We start from the raw sequence: 19976 nt of genomic DNA on the forward strand, positions 1-19976 counted from the left end.
GGATGAAGAACCCAGCCTCCTTTATAGCAGGCAGGACAGAGAAAGCAATGAGTGAGCCCATAGCGAGCTTACAGGCTTGATCCCAGAAAGTTGGAAGAACTCTCATGTGATGCTTCTGCTTTCTTTAGGAAAGAGGGCAAATATATTTTGTTGAGAGTGAGAGAGAAAGAGAGAGATGGAGCAGAAAGTGAGGAATGAGGAAGGTTTGAGATCGTGCCCATAGAGAATGAGAGAGAGCTGACTGGAGAAACATAGGATCACCTGGCTTCATTGAAGGCCTGGCTGAGGTGGGAGACTATAAATCTGGCACTCATGCTTGTGGCAGTCACACTTACTGTTTTCACTGGAAGCTAGCAGTCCTGGTTTGGTCTGGAAAAAAGAAGGTGAACAGGTGAATGATCCAGAATTGAGTGCAACAGTAGATCATATAACTTAGGAACTAAAGTATTGAAATTATAGGGCACAGTCTAGGCTGGATAGAAGAAAAAGTAAGAAGATTGTGGGGCTGGGGGGGTGCAGTTGATGGCAAATTAGAAAAGCAGAGGAGGCAGGGGACTAGATGTTTCTGTGAGGTCTAAGAGCACATGGGGAATGCTCTGACTGAGACAGCCATGTGCCAAGAGGTTGTGGTGAAAGAGTGGGGTAGCTGATTTTTAAATTTCAGAAGTTGAGTGATTTCAGGTGGTAAGTTCAAGGATATGGCTTTGGGAGAGCTCATCAGAAGTGGAAGGGTGGTGAAGGCCAAAAGAGATAAGGAAGTAGAGGAACTGGGAGCCCAGAGCCAAATTGGTCATCCTTCATGGGTGGCTGAAGTTGTCCAGGTGACAGAAAGACTTAAGACGGTGAAAAGGACAAAGAGTTCAGAGTTGACATGGTCAGAGAATTAAGGGAACCTCCAAGAAGCTGAAGGAGGGAGGTTGAGGGTAGCAGTTGGGAAACATGAACTTCAACAGGGCAGGGGGTTTGAAAGAGGATAACAGAAGAGGAGCATGCCAAAGGCTGCAGTAGCAAAGAGGACCAGAGCCCTCAGGAACATGTGGAGGGAGAATCTATCCCACAGCAGGGTTCTTAGGGACCAGCCAGGTTTGGTCAGATGTGAGGTAGAGGATTCTTGTTGGTGGAGGTCACAGACATGAAGGAGTCTGTTTACCTGGAACCGGGTACCAGGTAACAGGAAACAGCTGAGAGGGCACGGTTCCGAGGAAGACAGGAGCCCAAGGGGCCCATTCCAAGGCATCAGCTTCTTCCGATTCCTCTGCGCCATGAGGGTGATCTGCTAAAATAAAAAATGACAAATTATTTTTTAAAAGCTTCCTCATTGGGCTGGGCATGGTGGCTCGTGCCTGTAATCCCAGCACTTTGGGAGGCCAAGGAGGGCAGATCATTTGAGGTCAGGAGTTTGAGACCAGCATGGCCAACATGGTGAAACCCATCTCAACTAAAAATAATACAAAAATTAGGCAGGTGTGGTGGCGTGCACCTGTAGTCCCAGTTACTCAGGAGGCTGAGGCAGGAGAATCACTTGAACCCAGGAGGCGGAGGTTGCAGTGAGCTGAGATCTCACCACTGCACTCCAGCCTGGGCAACAAAGGAAGACTCTGTCAAAAAAAAAAAAAAAAAAACTTCCTCATTTAGCAACTGGAAATTTATTAGGTCTAGTGAAAAGGTGCCTTTTACCATAGAAGTCCTCCTTAAAGGGTGGCCTATGGCTCATGCCAGTCCATAAACTGTCCCTGATGAAATAAGAACAGAAACTGAGAGTAAATGGTTACTTTTCAAGCAATTTGCGTTGCCACATTGTCCAGGTACATGCCGATGGTGTGAACCATTCAAGTGTCATTGCACTCTAATGGTGAGTTTCGGGTGGACAGACAGCAAACTGACCACAGGCAGGAGGACCACATTACAACCCATGAGATTTTAAGGTTAGTTTGTCAACCATAAGTCAAAAGCATATAAAAATCTGAGCAAATGTAAGCATTTTTTTTTTTTTGAGACTGAGTCTCGCCCTGTTTCCCAGGCTGGAGTACAGTGGTGCGATCTCTGCTCACTACAACCTCCGCCTCCAGGGTTCAAGCAATTCTCCTGCCTCAGCCTCCTGAGTAGCTAGGATTACAGGTGCCTGCCACCAGACCCGGCTAATTTTTGTATTTTTAGTGGAGATGGGGTTTCGCCATTTTGGCCAGGCTCATCTCGAACTCCTGACCTCAGGTGATCCGCCCGCCTTGGCCTCCCAAAGTGCTGGGATTACAGGCATGAGCTACTGTGCCTGCCCAAGCATTTCTTTATTTTTCTAACTTGTTACTTTTACCATCAAGTTAATTCTAATCAAGTTTTTAAAAATTTATAGTTTAATATTATTAAGTTGGAGATATAAAATTTGTATTGTTCATTTGTTAGCCAGAATTTACAGATTGTAAAACAAAGCCTCATAGAAAAATTTTGGCCAAAAAATTACTTTAAATGTCTTATCTTCCTTTCCAACCAACATCTCTCTCTCAGGCTGGTTTCTCTATTGTGAGTGTTATTAAAAGAAAACACAAGCTTATATGTTATCCCCTGCAAATAGCACTATTGTTAATCTGAACTAGCTGAGATAAATTAAAAGAATCCAATCCTCATTTATCACATTAAAAACTTTAATATTGTATCAAGCAATATTTGCTATAATTAAAAAAGAAAAAATAAAACTTCAATACTGATATATATTCAAAGTGAGAGTATGTATGTAATATAAAAAAATCACTGCTTCACTCATAACTTTTTGTTTAGTTATAACTGCAGAATGACAGGAGTATAATAGTGAAATCTGTATTAAATGCTCTAGGTACACTTTCAATGAATAATATGTACTAACCTCATAATTCTTTTATATTTCCCTGTTTGTTCTCATATTTTTAAAAGGTTTTTTTTTTTTTTTTTTGAGATGGAGTTTCACTCTTATTGCCCAGGGTAGAGCACAATGGCGCAATCTCGCTCACTGCAACCTCTGCCTCCCAGGTTCAAGCGATTCTCCTGCCTCAGCCTCCCAAGTAGCTGAGATTACAGGCATGCGCCACCAGGCACGGCTAATTTTGTATTTTTAGTAGAGACGAGGTTTCACAATGTTGGTCAGGCTGGTCTCAAACTCCTGACCTTAGGTGATCCACCAGCCTTGGCCTCCCAAAAGTGCTGGGATTACAGGTGTGAGCCACTGCGCCTGGCCTTGAAAGGTAATTTAATGTCTGTTGAAACTAATATTTTAAAAATTTGGCTTGTATTTTATACTTCTTTGAGTGTATTTTATTTTTCCTGAAATTCTTTATTATTGTATTTTATAAAAATATTGGCCCATGATGGACAGATGATACAAATTTTAAAAAACAACACACCAGTCTTTCACCACTAAGATTTGAGAAGTATGGTTCTATGCATCCGTAAAGTCCCAGAGATGTGGCTGGCTATTTACACCAGATTAACTGCCCTTCACCCCTGTGAACACTCACTCTGGGTCAGGACTCCAGCCTTGAGAGGGCAGCGGCAGGGGGGTACCAGAGCCAGGACTACAGCTGGTGGGGTTGGGGGTGCTTACATACTGGGTTCCTGAGCCAGGCAACTCCACTTTCTTTGGTGGGTCACTTCCACAGTTTCTGCAGAACTCTGGAACAGCTAAACACACAGCACAATTTCTTCTCCAGTCACAGGCTAGTGGCCCAAGGGTGGCAAAGGCCACCATTGGCTGGAAATCATGCAAGCAGGAGAGTCGGGGTCCAAGGCTACTGCTGCTACTCTGGGCCTTAGTGTCACAGGTGACTTAATAGAGGCCCCAGGGAGGACTATGAGTTTATGCAATTGAGGTGTGGGAGAACAATACATCACTGTTCTTTCTTTTCTAAAAAGAGGTACTTAAGCCTTTGCCTGTCACTTGAGAATCTCCTCTATCAATGGTCCCCACTGCTACGAGCTGCCTGGCCCTTGGAAACCCTGCTGGATTCTGCCCTTCCCTGCTCTTGGGGGGCCCTAGGTTCCTCCTCTTACTTTTTTCCCCTGAATCTTGTCACATCGATGTACAGGCATTGCTGAGCCTCAGCGCTGCTGGTCCCGGAGGCTGCTGGTCCCGGAGGCTGCTGGTCTAAGCTAAAGGCCTGGATTTCTCTCACTGGTTTTCAGTTCTTTGGGACTTCAGAGCAGGATCAGCCTGAACTTTGGGCATTTGGCATGGTGAATGCCCAAGTACTGCCGAGCAAACATTTCCTTTAACCCTGGATTCAGTCATTGCGCTGTGGCTTTATAGAACTTAGGAACTACAGGCTAAAGTAGTACGGAGAAAAGGCTCTCACTTTCAGATATTTTCAGGAAAAAAAAAAAAAAAAAGCAAAGAAAACATTTTCTAAAAAGAAGATGCATTAGAAAGGAGCGGGTTGATTTCACAAAGTGGGAAGCACTCTAACACAGAATACGTTTTGTAAGCTCTTTTTAAAAATGCCTTTCTACTTCCTGGTGCAGCAGGATGATAGGCAAGTTGGCTTCCTCGTCATTCTATGATTAATTTCTTCACTTGCACCCCAAGCCTGTGCACATGCTGTCCTCCTGTTCTGGAATGCCTCCCTCCAGTTCCCCTGGAGAACTGAGACCATGCTCATGCCTTCCCTCAAGTGGCTCCTGAGCCCCCAAGCAGAGGGACTCCCTCCACTGTCATCATGACCACTTCTGCTGCCTGCGCAGATGGAGCCCCTTTCAAGGGCTGCGACTGTGTTGGTTCCTCTCTGGATCCCCAGAGCAGCATGGAACTGAGTCCAACTGAGGGAGGACTCAGGACATCTTGAGACGAAGAGTGGGACGGAGGAACCCAGGCTCAGGAGGGAAGACTCCTCCACCTAAGGAGTCCTTGGGGATCTGGCATGCACCCCTACCCACCCCCTCTTCCCCCACTCCACCACCTCCCCACCTCCCGCCAACCACAGCGCCCTGAGAATCCACTGAAGCTCCAGAAGGGATGTCAGACTCCTGGCCCCAAGGAGGGGCTCTGGAATGTGAGGAGCCAGGCCTTCTTCCTGGCCGTTTCCTCTCGACTTGCACCCCAGAAACAAGCGCTCTGTTTACAGTGAGGATGTTGGGGGCTCCAGGAGGCAGAGTTGCCCGCCCTGAACTACTTTCCACGGAAAAGCAAACCCATCTGATCTTGTGATTGGATTAGGGCAGTTTCTTCAGGTCTTTTGCTGTCTCCAAGTGCCCTCTGCTGGCTACAGAAAAAGAAATCCTTTTAGGATATGACGTTTTCGAGCCATGAGCTCAGATGTACAAAAAATTTCATTTTTTTCTAAATCTCGACTTAATCCTTATTATAAGCTCTCAGTTGACTCAGGTAATTCAGCATGACTTTCCTCCTCCACCAACTTCTCCCCAGGTGGCATCTAGATTCTGGGTGCTGGCACTGGCCAGAGCTGCGGGGGAGGCTGGTGTCCACTTCCTTTGTCCTGTTGGCAAGGCTCTTCAGGACGTACCTGCCTCTCTGCTCCCAGGCAGTGTGTGGGATGATTCCCACATCTGTCTGGGGCCAGGTACTTCAGGATCTCCTGGGACTTCTCCACTGAGACGTATCTGCTGGCACTTCTACTTCCTCACTGCCCCATGTGGTCCCTGCCCTGTGAGGGGGTGAGTTGCTGGGGAGGGGCTCTGGAACATCCTTACTTCCCCAGGACCCCTGCCAAATGAGCTCATCCATCCTTAGAGCCCCAAACTCATCAGGGGCTTCTCCTAGAACCTTGGATGTGGCCCACAGACAGGGAAAGGAGAAAGGCTCCCACACCGGTTGAACGCTGGCATCCCTTCCAACTCCCACGGCCTGGAGAATCTGCATCAAGTCCTTGTCCTTTGTGTTTGGCAAGCAGGAGTAGCAGAGGAGGAGTAAGCAGTAAAAAGAGAAACTGTTTCACCAACTTGATGCTTTAAAAATTTTAAAATATATGGTTTTTTTTTAAAGAGAGAGAGAAAAACTGGCTCCCCAAGTTTCCTTCTAAATCTTTTGGTCTCACACCAAAACATATACTTAGTTTTGTCATTCCTTCCTTTCATATTTGAAAACCAGGAATTTTATTATCTTTGTTTTCTAGTCTCACCAAATGCCTCTTTAACAACTTCTCCCTTAGGCCATGACATCCTCTTTTGAACTTCCTGGGCTGGGAGGGCTTGGGATACACGTGAAGAAATTCGGCATAGAACAGGGACGATGCACCAACCCACCTTGAACATCCTCCCGTCACATACATGAGACAGAAGAATGCCTTCTAGGGTTTACAAAACATCTATCAGTAGAGGGCATTAGAGGGCTTCCCATCTTTTGAGATTAACTTTTTGCTCCCACGCCTTTTTTATTATTTTTTAAGTTTATTCTTTACTTTTTTCCAAAAACACTTCAAAGTGACTTGCAGACACCAAGCCCCTTTATCTTAATCCTTTAGCTCCTAGGAAATAGGACATGCCCTTACATATCCACAGTGCAATTATCAAACTCAGTAAATTTTATATTGATATAATTTTAAAAATACATGCTATAATATTCAAATATCTGATTGTCCCAACACTGTCTTTTATAGCATTTTTTCCCACTCCAGTATCCCATTCAGATCATGAATTGCATTCGTTGCCTTGTCTCTTTATTCTCCTTTAATCTGGAACAGTTCCTCAGTCTTTGTAATGACATTGACAATTTTTAAAGGGATAGGTACATTGTTTTACAAAATAGTAAATATCCCTCAAAATGTCAGCCACATGGTTCAGGTTTTGCATTTGTGGCAGGAACAGCACAGCATGATGTGTGTCCCCCCCAGTACATCTCATAACAGGTGATGTCTTATAGCAGTTTGTCCCATTTTGGGTAACGTTAAATTTTACCACTTGTTTAAAGTGGCGTACCACAGAGTTATCCACTGCAAAAATATTGTCCCCCTTTGTCAGTAATAAGCATTCCGTGGGAAGATACAATGGGTGTAAATATTCTGCTGCCTAACGAATTTTTACCCAATGGTTTTAATATCCATTGTTGTCTGAATCAGTATTATGGTTTCAAAATGTTTTTTTTTTTTTTTTTGAGACGGAGTTTCGTGCTCTTGTTCTGGAGTGCAATGGCATGATCTCGGCTCACCACAACCTCGGCCTCCCGGGTTCAAGCGATTCTCCTGCCTTAGCTTCCTGTGTAGCTGGGATTACAGGCATGCGCCACCGTGCCTGGCTAATTTTGTATTTTTAGCAGAGACGGGGTTTCTCCGTGTTGCTCAGGCTGGTCTTGAACTCCCAACCTCAGGTGATCCGCCCGTCTCGGCCTCCCAAAGTGCTGGGATTACCGGCATGAGCCACCACACCCAGTGAAACGATGGTTTTTCTAATTCTATTGTCCCTTCTGTATTTGTCATTCACTTTCCTTCTACTGTAAGGAAGGGCATAGAGGAATGCATTCTAGGATCCCCTTTCCATCCTTCCTCTGCTTGGAATGCCTTCCCCACTTGGCAAATCCTGGAAACCCAGATACAGGGTCACCTCACCTCAAAGCTTTCCCTGCCCTTGCTGGGCAGTTAAACCCACCCACTCTCTCTCTGTCTCTCTTCCCTTCAATTAAGATGGGCTGCGGCTATCTGACCTTCTTAGAGCCTCTGAGACAAGGAGATACTGGAAAGGGGAATTTGCTCCCCACAGCAGAACTCCCACCCAAACTCCACCTGGTCTAGTGCAGTGGGTCTCAAACTTTGGTGCACACCAGAATCACCTTGAGGGCTTGTTAAAACACAGATACCTGGGCCCTATAGCTGGGATTCTAATGCACTATCAAAAAATCTTACTGGCTTAACAACAAAGTTTATTTCTCCATCAGGTTACATGTCAAATAGGTTGGCAGGAAGCTCTGGTCCACATACTTGGAGACTCCGGATGATGGAGACTCCAGCACTTCAATACGTGACCTGAGGGTTTAACACACAGGAAGAGAGGAGCACAGTGTCATGCATGGATTTTTCCCTACTTATTGCCCATTGGACAGCCACTAGTCATGTGACCTGCTCGACTGCAATGGCTGGGAAATGGGGATCTGATGAATCATTTGGTGAGCACCATAAGTTCTGCTACCACCACACTCCCTTGATCCTACCAGCCCACTACCACACAGGCCTTCTCTTAGTTCTTCGAACCCACCAAAGTGCTTTTCTGCCTCCAGGCCTTTACACCAGCTGCTCTCTCTGCAGAAATGCTCTTGTGCCAGATCTCACGTGCTTCACTCAAGTGCCCCTCCCTGGAGTGGCTTTCTCTTACTGTCCAATCCAAAGCAGCCACCCACTCCTTCACACCACCCTGTTTTAATTCTCTGCACAGCCCTTGTTATTCTACACTTGTTGTTGTTCTCTCTAGATTGTACACTCCATGACCGCAGAAACTGGCACACTTGTTCGTCCCCAGTACCTACAACACCTGGCACATGGTAGGTGCTCAAAATACATTTACTCAACTAATTAACTCTGAGGTGCATTATTGTTTTCATGTCACAGGTTTAAAAAAAAAAAATGGAGGACCTAAAGAGGGTAAGTGGCTTGCCCAAGGTCACACCACTGCCAAATGGTTAGCACCTGACTTAAAATCCATGATGCCACATCCTACCACAGTGTTTATTTGCATAATCTCACTGCTTTCAAATATTGAGGTGGCAGAATATTTTTTTCTTTTGTTCTTCTCACAATTCTCCATCTGGTGGACCTCCACTGTCCTTGGTTGTCTCAACACAACTCTATGGAAGGCAATTTGGCAATAACCATCTAGGAATTTATTTCACAGATGTACTCACATATGTGGACAATTGCATATATGTAAGGTTTTTGCATTACGGTACCGCAATAGCAAAAGATTAGAATTAACCCAGTGACACCAGGCACAGTGGCTCACACCTGTAATCTCGGTGCTTTGGGAGGCTGAGGCAGGAGGATTGCTTGAGCCCAGAACTTCAAGAACAGCATAGGCAACATGGTGAGACCCCCACCTCTACAAAAAATACAAAATAAATAAAAATTAGCTGTGCATGGTGGCACATACCTGTGATCCCAGCTACTTGGGAGGCTGAGGCAGGAGGATTACTTGAGCCCAGGAGGTCAAGGCTGCAGTAAGCCATGTTTGTGCCACCGTACTGCAGCCTGGGCAATGGAGTGAGATCCTGTCTCCAAAAAAAAAAGAATTATCCCAGTGACCATCTGTAAGGGATGGTTCATAAAGGTATGTATAATTCACAGCAGATGTATGCACACGGTGGAATAGTACACAGCCCTGAAAAGTGAGGGACATCTTCAGAGTCTGATTGGAAAGTTGTCTAAGGTATGATATCATGTTGAAAGAAAGAAGGCATATAACAGTATGTGAAGTATATGCCTTTCATTTAATTTTGCAAAGAGCTAAACACTTTCAAGTCTTACATAAAGAGATCGTCTCCTTGATGAAAAGATAAAATACAAATCAGAATACCAGTGTGGTTTCCATCATTTGAACTTATTTTATTGATACTCATTAGTGAATAAAATTTTGTTGATTTGTGATGCATTACAACACACTTTTTGGTAGTGGTTGCACAATGTTGACCATTTACTATACTAAATATTGCAACCTCTGAACTGCCAATTTTTACATGGTATTTCTGGCAACGATGAGTGGCTTCTCTCTCTGAATACATAAAATGGTCCATTCAGTCCATGGTTTTCATATTCCTTTGTTATTCTATCTACTGCTTTAAAATACATTCAAATAAAAAGATATAAGTTACTTGCAGTGAATGCACACATACAACAGCAAGGAGAGCTGAGAACGTAATTAACCAATACTCCTGTGTTCAGAGAATAAATAGTCTGAAACTGTGGGACTGAGGCTTGCTCCTTAGGGGCTTTCTCAAAGTATCCTTGGTGGACATAAGGTTACCCTCACTCAATGGAAGGACACATCTTCTGCTGCGGGGGAGGACACAGAATGACAGTTTCATTTATATGGGATGTTTTCTTTCCATAAATGTCTGGAACACAGTGTCACGGGACACCATGGTGTACAGTGCAGCCCTCAAATTAGAATAAATAAGTCACGTGGTTGGACTGGAATGCCACAGACACACTATGACTGGAACTGGAAGGAATGAGAATGTTTATTTAAAATACAGCAGACATAAATAATAAATAAAAGTTTAAAACTTAATCGGCGACAGCAACAGGACCAGCCTCCCTTGTTGCATTCATGTTTCTTTTCACAAGCACCTGGATCTTTTCCTAAGGATAAAAAGTGGCACAAGGAGACAAAAGGCTTTGGAGGGAAAGAAAATATCTTGTTGTGACCATGTGCTGTTCTGAAATAAGAAGGCAAAACACGTGGGCATTGAATGGCTGCAATCAAAGACTGTACGGTGACAGCACCCTGGCCAGCCGCAGGTTTCAGAAAACGCGCTGGAGCCAGTGGAATGCCAAAGCCTTGTTTCCCCCTGGAACCAGTTTGGTATTATGCCTGGTTGTGGTTCTTCCCCTCTATGTTTGGTATTGACAAATTTCTTTAATAAGCTTTTTCCCTATCCTTTTTCCTTTCAGTCCTATTGTTAAAGGTGTCTTGGGTCCGGTCTTAAATCAATTTGGTTGTGACTCTGGGTCCCAGAAAAAAGCTGCTATCTCATTAGCGGCTTGGTGTGTTTGAAATTCATATTTGAATCACATAGAAAACATACACTACCAGTACCATTACTTCCCTGCATATATATATATAAAAAAAGGAAAAATAAAACAAATCACACAGAACACAGAGGGGCTGCTGAACAACGCAGCACGAGTGTAAATACATTCTCTTTCGGGTCAGACATTTGGCCTGACAGCTGATTACAAAACACAGGATGACTTCAAGGGGAAGGCATGAAAACAAAAGGTCACACCTCAAAAAAGAAACAACTGTCCACTGAGGCAGAGTAGTGAAGGTCTTGAAGAAGCTGGGCCACCCATAAAAGAAAGAAAAGCCCTCCGATCAGGAAAGCCACGTCAGCTGCACGTGGCTGAGGATGGAGGCTCCTTACGCTCCTACAGGGTGGGCGAGGTGAGGTGTCCGATGACACCCAGATGTGTTATGACCCGTGCCGTGTGACAGCTCGTGGTGTGCCAGCCACGGAATTCACTGGTTTCCTATCCATGGGATAAGAACACACTTGGGAGTTTCAGTGCTTCTCAAAAGAAGAAAGGACCCCACCTTCCCCCAGGTTAGCACAGGTGACGTCCTCATGAGAGTGATGACAGTGCAGGGGCACTTCCTGTGGGACCGGAAGAAAGAGCAGGGCGGACACGAGGTCTCCAAGTCCTATGTACACATTTTACAAAGTTTCCACACTTCCTCCATTAGGCACGAGGTTGATTTGTCTAGCTCAGGAGGGGGTGGACAGAGAAGGGCAGAGGGAGGGAGTGCACTGTGAGGGGAAGAAAGGGAGGTGGGAGCAAGAGAGGAGAACGTGGGTCTCCTCTAGGGCAACTGGCCCCCCTCCAGTCCTCACCGTAAGCTAGTTTGTTTGGAGAGCTTAGCACCCATCAAGATGCCTGAGGTGAGAGTCACGGGAGCTTTCATCTGCATGCTAGATCCCACCATGGTGGGGAAGCTGCGATTCCGCCGGATGCCACTATTGAGCTGCAGCCCACCGATGGCACTGGTGACAGTGGGGCATCCGAGGGGCAGGCCCTCAGGTACCAGGCCTCTGGGGACAAGGGCTGGTGCTGGCCCCGGGGGCCCACAGAGGAGAGGTCCCTGCTCCTCAGTCAAGGTGGGGACATGGGCTCGCCCTGAGTTCACCACTTTGGCCACCCCAAACCTCCTGACTTTGTCCACGAGGTTGAGGTTGGAGACGGACACGTCGGTCTGGCTCTCGCTGCTGCGGACGTTTTTTTCTCTCACTTCCCTCAGGATGGAGCTGGCTGGCTTGGAAGCCAGGAAATTGTCATAGGGAGGGCTCGTGCACTTGAACTCAAAGGAGGGTGGGGAGGATGTGGGTGTCTGCATAGGCGAGTTCGGCGGAGTAGAGGGGATCACAGCCATCTTGGGTGTGTAGGAGTGCAGGAGGGAGCCCCGGCCGGCCCTGTCCCAGCTCTGGGGGTCGTACACGGCAGCAGAAATGCCCCGCTCCTTCAACAGCCACACAAGCCCCAGGGATGTGCTCATGGTGGTCGTGGACTCACGGGTGTTAGTGAAGGACTCAGCCAGGCTCAGTCTCCGTGGAGTGCACGGTGTGGCCACCGGTGTGGATTTCAAGTGGCTGGTGCTGCCACAAGCTGGAGTCGGGGCTGAGTTAAGGCTGAAAGAAGAGATGACAGGTTATTCACCAGAAATGCTCACGAGCTCCATAGAAAGGGTCAGTGGCCAGTCTCCTGCGGCGGGGGGGGGGGGGGGGGGGGTAGGGACGACCCAGGACACGATGAGAAGGTTCCACCAGCTGAGGCCCCCAAAGGCTCTGTCCACGTCTGCTCCTCCCTCTCACCCTTCAAGGGAAGCATGGTTTAAATTAACAGGAAGCTGCACATGATCCCCTTTGCCCATCCCTGGTTGGGCAGATGAAGAAACAGGCTCAGAGCTAAGGGTTTACTTGGTGTCACATCTGGCTGTTAAGTGGACAACCCAAGTTGAGGAACTCTAAATCTGTTAGAGAACGGGAAAGGAAGCCCTTTGGCAAAGAGGCATTCTTTCTCCACCAAATTTACCCAGATTCCAGTGTTCCTTCTTAGTACCTACTTCTCCCTGAAGCAAGACATGAACCAGGACTCTGAGAGATGAGATACTCCTTATCTTAGGAAAGGGAAGGATGACCACAGTGCATGGACTGAGGCCAGGCTGTGCCCATCCAGTCAGTTGTGGCCGTGAGTTCCTGAATCCCGGGTGCAGAGCCCTTTCCTCTGCACCGTGCTGCCCTTAACCCTCTTTATATCCTTGCCCAAATCCACTCTAACCAGTGGAGTTAGAGGGTCAGGGGGAGACATGTCACATATGAAGAGATCTATATCAACGGCACTACCCAGGGACAGGCCCACTGAAATGTGTGGGGCCTGAGTTACGGAAGGAAAGCAGAAAGATTTGTTCATTCACTCGTGTTGTGCTCACTAGGGACTCGCTAGGTTCCAGCAGTTGGGATCCAGTCGTGGAGTCCATTAGGACACAAAAGTTTCCAGAAGGGCAGCAGAGGGGAATGCATTGCTGTCTGCTTAAAAAGCAGGGAAGGTTTTTTATTTTTATAATTGCAATTACTTTTGCACTAACCTAATAAATTCAGTATCCCTAGAGACTGTCAAAAATTGCCAATGCCGCCTCTATTTCAAGTCGTCACGGCAGGGTATTGGGAAAAATTTTCAACTAGTAATAAACCGCATTGGCTATGATACTGCCACTGTGGAAAGCTTGGAAAGGTTCTCTTTTAACAGCTGCTACAGGGATCCCCAGGCGCTGCCAAACAGGCATGGAAGCCCTATACTGCTTCTCAATGAGCAACCCAGGGGCAAAGATGCACAGCCCTCCTAACAGTCTTGTGGGACATGCCCTGGTGCCGGCTCCAGGATTTTGCTGGGGCTGCCAGTGTGCCTTGGAGCAGGTCAGCTGTGTGGTCCCCAGGAGCTGGGGATGGAGACTTCTCTCCCCAGTCTGGCAGAAGGAAGTCCATGTACTCTGAGAAAGGCACCAAAGGAGGGAATGGGAAGGAAAAGGGCCCATTCTGGAGCAGGTCTTTGGAATGACCAGAGAAGGGGCCCCCTCCCTCGTGGGGAACACGAGGTTCAAAGCAACGTACAAGCTAGGGGAACCAACTGGCCCCACACTCAGGTGACCTCAGCCCTGGGAGGTCAGCACGGGGTGGGGATCCCAGAACAGGCCCATCTCACACAGGCTCAGGGGTGGGGATGCTGGTGGGCTGGGGGACTCAGAAAAGCATGATTAGAAACCACAACAGATTCCTAAGGTCAAACGTGGATTTTTTCAAAAGGCATGTGTGGAGTTTTACAAATGCTGCTGTACCCTCAGGGCAAAAAAGCTCCAGACTTAAAATCATGTTGATGTGGCCATCCCTAGGGAGATTTTGTTTCCATTTTGTTTGTTTCAAATGATTTGTTTCCATTTTATTTCAAGCAGCCTTTCTTTCAAACTCAGGCCAAAAAATAAAGCCTTCTCTTGCTACTGACCTCCCAGGCTTTGTTCCGCCCTGACACAGCCACATGAAAACCCGTGTTTGGTTTGAGTCCTATGGCTACAGTCAGGAGTGCCATCTAGCTACCCAGGGCACCAGCCTCTCATAGGGAGAAGCTTGGTTCCATGGTTCTGAAAACAATCTCTTCCCAACATAAGGCCACAGGACGAGGAAGCCAAGTTCTCCAGGGGCAGGGAGACGGAGGAGACAAAGCTAATATTTATGATCCCCATCTGGTGAGAACTTAGGGTTAGGCCTGTATTAGTGCTGGCACTCGGCTTGACTGGGGGTGTTTAGCTGGGTTAGGGGCATCCACCATCAAGGCCGAGTTAGCCAGGCACAACCACAGAGACACATCCAAGCCTAAGTCCCCGGGTTAGTGGCGGCCACGCGTGCACACACAGCTCCTTCCACAGGGCCCTGCCAGGGCAGGCACTGCTGGCGGTGTGCTCACCCCCTGCCTCGCCCGTGGGCTCAGACTCTCTGCCCTATATCTCCTCTCAGCTCAACGGGGCATATGGCTGCTTCGTCATCCTCCTCACATGACCTGCGGAGAATTATTCATAGTTTAAGGTGCTCCCTGGCTGACTGCTCCCGCCCCTTCTGCTTTACCTTCCAGCAACCCAGCATCTTACACCACAGAGGGAACAGTTGAGGGCTCGCTCTACTTTGTTAGGGGAGAGCATTTTCTCTTTTGCTGGCAGCAGTGAAAGGCCTGAAATCAGGCCAAACAGACCAACTCACACCAGACAAGTCCTCCCCATACATGGTGCTCCAGAGAGAAATGGACCATGCTGGGCACATGGCTCAGTCTTGGAGTCTTCTCATTTTGGTCATTACAGTTTGGCTTTGCTGCATGGTTCCTGGGGCCTATTCCAGAGGCACAAGGGGTTCCACAGGGCTCAGTAACTCCATCCGTAAATAAAAGAATTCTGTGCTCTCCTGACAAACTTTGGGGCAAAAAATCCAACAGACTTTAGCCATAGGGCCTGGGTAGTGTCAACTTCAGCTGGTTAAGGAGAGGCCTAAGAATCCATTCCATGGCCAACTAAATGGCCAACTAAAAGGGCAACTAAAGGTGGGTCCAGGTCTCTTTATTTGAGCCAGATCCAAATAAATAATAGCCTCAACTCAAAAGGAAAGAAGGGCTTGAACCCAGGAGGTGGAGGTTGCAGTGAGCCGAGATCATGCCACTGCACTCCAGCCTGGACAACAGAGCAAAACTCTGCCTCAAAAAAAAAAAAACAAACAAACAAAAGGAAGGATGGGACCCAGAACAAGTGCCTGCAAATGCTGAGATGCTTACACTGGCTTGAGTTGGTTTTTCTATGAGCCTCTCTACTTGGCTTTCCTCAACATTAAGCCTTGCAGGGAAGGGAGTGCCCTGACTTCACCCCACCCCTGCCCACCCCAGAGCCAGGGTCCCTTACCTTGGTGTGACCCGAGTGAGCTCATCTGAAGGATGCAGGATGCGACAGGTGGTGAAGGTGAAGGTGGAGTTGGTCTGAGACATGCACTTCCCAGGATGGTGCGCTAAATTGGGAGGAACAAAACATATTCCTTACATCCAAGTACAACCACAATAAAAATTAAAATCCAGCATGTCACTCAACAGATGCAAGAGGTGATGAGCTACCTTGTTAACCGGATCTGGGCGAGGAAGGTGAAACGCAAATGTTCTGGATTGAAGGCGAGTCCTCAAAAATAACCACAATTTTGAGCACTGGTCTGCAGAGCACCAAATTCCAGCTTCCGACCCAATCCAGACAAGGTTTCTCATCAGTATTCTTGGGCCAGTAGTGGATCCAGTCTGGGGGTGGGAGGCGAGGGGGGTGGGGTAATGGGCCTTTGTGGGATAAATTTGGTTTCTCTCCTCAGGTCAGAACCTGCTGTCTTCTTTTGCTGCTTTATATTTCTTTGCATTGGCAACAGCTACCAAAGCTCTGCTCAGAGGAAGGGGAGAGGTACAGGCAGAAGAGGCACTTGACACCTGGAAACAGGGCAAGGCTCACAGCTCCCTTTCTGCTTACACAAAAAGGGGCTTGGGGATGCTGGCTCCACTACTGTCTATTTGCGATCGTTACGGTGGGAGATGGGGACTTCAGCTGCCTCAGCAACAATGTGGCAAGAGTTCCACAGATCAGGACTCTCTAGGGTCCTGAGCTCCAGTATCAGGTCTGGTCTGACACACAGCAGCGTGAGCAGTACAGTTCTCCCTACCCCCTAGCTGCTAGCTGCTTTCTTGACATCTCTAAGATGTCTGATTTCTAATGACAATGGGATGGCAACAAGTTTTTCTCAATTTACTTCCTTTTAGTGCTCTAACAAGTTATTGCTGAGGCGGCTGAAGACTATGGTCTGGAGCAAAGTAAACCATGGAAGTGTTAGGACCATGCATGAGAAAGCTGGCAAAGGAACAAGGAACAGAGTCTGTGGGAGACATCATGATTGCAGAGGTCATCCTCATTCATAACTCAAGCATCAGGAAAAAATAATAATAATAAAATTAAAAAAAAAGATGCTGCCCCAAATAGCATGCACGATGAAGTGCCGGGATGATTCTCCCACCCAACCCCACCCCACCCTCTGCCCCTGTAGCAGCTCAGCCCCCAGAGACCTCCTGGGAGAAAACTGATTCAGATATCAGAGGCCATGAGGATTCAAAGGCCATGAAGATTCAAAAGGCTGTGAACTAGAATCTTCTAGCTCCTTATGGTGTATTTTCTTTTGGATTTGACAAAAAGGAAAACAATGGAATTGGTTGCTGCCCCCAACCTACAGGTCCACACAGCTGACTATGTCTTAAAAGAAAACCAGGAACCCGATGACACAAACAAAAAAAAAATGCTGGAGACACAAATTAAAGGCAGGCAGGACAAATCCAGAGTACAAAAGTGATGGAGACTAGAGGAACAAGGCAAGATGGTTTGCCCTGATTTTTAAGGTCTGACTCGGGTCTGTGTGTCAAAGCAGGCTCCCATGGCACCTGACATGACAGCCAGCATCACGGCCACAGGAGAAAACTCTCAGCCACGGGGAGCTCCAGGCAAAGCAGGAGAGAGGGGAAAAAAAAAAACACATAAAAATAGCCTTTATGAATCTTTCTCAATCAGGGAACATAATGGCTCAGGAACTCCAATAAGTAAGAAACTGCCACAAGCAAAATAAAAATGGAGTAAGCTATGAAGAGAAGGCAACCAAACAATCACGATTCTCTTCCTGCAATAAGGTCTAGAAACAAAAATAACAAAAAGCCTGGGAAGAGCATCCCAAATAACAGGCATGAGGGGTTATTTGGGAAGGAGGAGAGGGGGAAAGCAGTAAATAGAAATAAGACAACACAATTGAAAGAGAGATAACATTTAAAAGAAATCAAACAAGGGAAGGCTGGATTTAAAATCAGAAGCATACCCCCATTTAAACACATGGCCAGAATATCAAATCAAAAGGTCGCAAATGGTCACTTCCTCCTCCACCCTCTTACATATTGGATCTTCAATTGCAATAGGGAGTGTAAGATGGACATTTTAGAGACATAGTTGCATCAGCAGAAGCAAACCCATCTTATACAAATGGGTTTTGGGGATAGGAAAAGGCTGCTAAAAATTCGCAAGTCACCATTCCCCAGAAGCAATGAATAGCCGTAGAAGACCAAGGAAGATCAACAAGTTTCCAAAGTGCTAAAGCCAGAGATTTGGCCCTTCCAAAATACCACCAGGACGCCTGGACCCGTGGGCTCTCCGCATGTCACCACTGACTGCCAGGATGCTGCTGCACCTCCCTTCCTTGAGACACAACAGAGAGACAGTGAGTCACCCAACACTGGGATCGTCAGAGGCTCCTCATGCTTGCTACAGAGAAGCAACGGGCTGATTCCTAAAGCCCTGGGTGCAGGAAGAGAGCAAGTTCTAAAAAAAAAAAAAAAAAAAAAAAAAAAAAAAAGAGAGAAACATAAAACATCCTTCTTGGTAGGAAATAGGGGGGTTGGGGTGAGGGCTCACTGTGAAGTCACCAAGCCCATGCCACGCACCAAAGCCCCCTTCTTTATCTAAACAGAAAGTTCTTTGCAGAAGATGGTATTAGGTGTTCATCCCATGCTGCTCATTTGGTGGCTCAAAGGATAGAGCTTCTTGGATTTAAGGCTTTAATTCCCTATTTAAATTCTTATTCTTTCTCTCAACCTGAGTGGAGGGCTTCCTAGTGTTTTGAAGGGACAGGCACATGTTAAATGGGTTAGAGTATTAACGACGACAAATATTTTCATCATTTGATTTAGGAATGAATTTGGATTTACCAATAAAAACCCCTAATTCTTTTTTAATTGTTCTTCCTCCCCCAGATTCTGACACTGATACAAAATGTGATACGCTTTAAACTTAATTAATCCTTGATTATTATTCAAGATCTCCTGTGTTGATGAACTGCCCGTAGCTGTTGTGCAGATGTTTTGTTCTTAAAACACACCATATGCAAGCACACATCCTTCAGCTAGCTACAGGTGGACACATCAGAGGACTTTGCAAGAGGGAGAGCCATTCTTACTTTCACTCTTACAGAGTGAGAGCTCACCTGCTCTCTCTGGTTGGACTCTGGTGAGCCTTCTGCCTGGAGTAGGTATGCCTGGTAAGTGGCACTGAGTGCCCATGCTCCTTGGGGGCCCATGATGCCTGGGACTGACTGGAAAACTGGGTGGTTGGGATCCTTCTGCTGCAGCCAGTGAGGAGGGAGTCCTGACACGGCCCCCACTCCCTGGATGCCCCTCAGACTGCACTATATAGAGCAGGGTGGCTGCTGCTCTGTGGACTGCTCAGGCCTCCCAGGGAAGATAGGTAGGAAGCCCACTGCTTCCCATGGCCCAGTGCTTTCATAGTGAGGAGAAGCAGGCACAGAAGAGGCTGGGACACTCCGGTGGGGCCCAGAGGTTCCACAGGGATTTGCAGGATGATTGGAACTCTGCCCGTCTGGCCGCCCATAATACAATTTGTACACACCTGCTCATGCATTTCCTTCCCTTCTAATGGCACTTTCCTTCCCCCATCCCTGGGAAGTGCTGGGGACAACAGAAGCTTTATTCTCTCTAAAGGCCATCATAGAACCTAGTCCTTAAAAGAACCCTCACATGAGCCCAGAGACATTGGAAAATGCAACTGTACTTGGCGTGTTGCTATGGGGAAATTGAGGGTGCAATATACACCCAGACACAGCTGCTTCCGAGGAAGCCTCTGAGAACAGAGAAACACTGGCCATGCCACACACACACCCAAGCTATTTTAAAAACTCACATAAGTAACTTCTATAAATGTAAATTTACAAAAGCATCTCAAAATCTTGGAAAAGGACTCCACCTTTGTGATGCACTGAGGGCCTTCCATGTTCTTTTTGCCACTCTTGGGAAGTGGCCGACTTGTGTAAAATAAACCCTATGACCCTGACCTTTCTTTCCTTTTCTTAACTTAAGCATGTAGTGGGATGCTGCTATCACATGACTTGGATCTGCTTTGCAAGTTCTATAAACTCCTCAACCAGTACACACACACACACACACACACACACACACACACACACCAACAGTGGCACCCACAGGCCAGCCCGTTCTATCCAAGTAAAAACAAATCTATTGAAAATAAAAGCCATTGTCCATCCAGCTTAAGGGTGTGTCTTGGACTATCCCCTAGGAATATCAGTATATTTTAGTTGTTTAATGCCCAGCTTCTAATGACTTTGTTGCCTTTTGCTTGAGGGGTGGAAGGGGGAGAGGAAGATGTGTCTTTGCCTGTCAGTTGCATGAGAAACAGTTCCC

The 19976-nt window shown here is 46.9% G+C and overlaps 1 protein-coding gene and 1 pseudogene across 10 annotated transcripts in view; both read right to left on the reverse strand.

Annotated features, from left to right (window-relative positions):
• Window positions 1-9479: 9479 nt before the first annotated feature.
• TRAK1 (trafficking kinesin protein 1) overlaps window positions 9480-19976 on the reverse strand; it is a 214972-nt gene continuing 204475 nt past the window's right edge. For 9 of the 10 annotated variants that reach the window (XM_030812060.1, XM_030812059.1, XM_030812061.1 and 6 more), the window contains 2 exons: window positions 15607-15709; window positions 9480-12304 (listed from right to left, as the gene is read on the reverse strand). In XM_030812060.1, coding sequence (XP_030667920.1) covers window positions 11509-12304; window positions 15607-15709 — 899 coding nt within the window. In that variant the 3' untranslated portion in view covers window positions 9480-11508. Of the gene's footprint in view, window positions 12305-13227; window positions 14724-15606; window positions 15710-19976 lie in introns of those variants that run through there. The other variant, XM_030812064.1, reaches the window with a different exon arrangement.
• LOC115834848 lies at window positions 13276-13399 on the reverse strand (annotated as a pseudogene).

This window comes from Nomascus leucogenys, chromosome 4 (genome assembly GCF_006542625.1).
Source record: "Nomascus leucogenys isolate Asia chromosome 4, Asia_NLE_v1, whole genome shotgun sequence".
NCBI classification, from domain to species: domain Eukaryota; kingdom Metazoa; phylum Chordata; class Mammalia; order Primates; family Hylobatidae; genus Nomascus; species Nomascus leucogenys.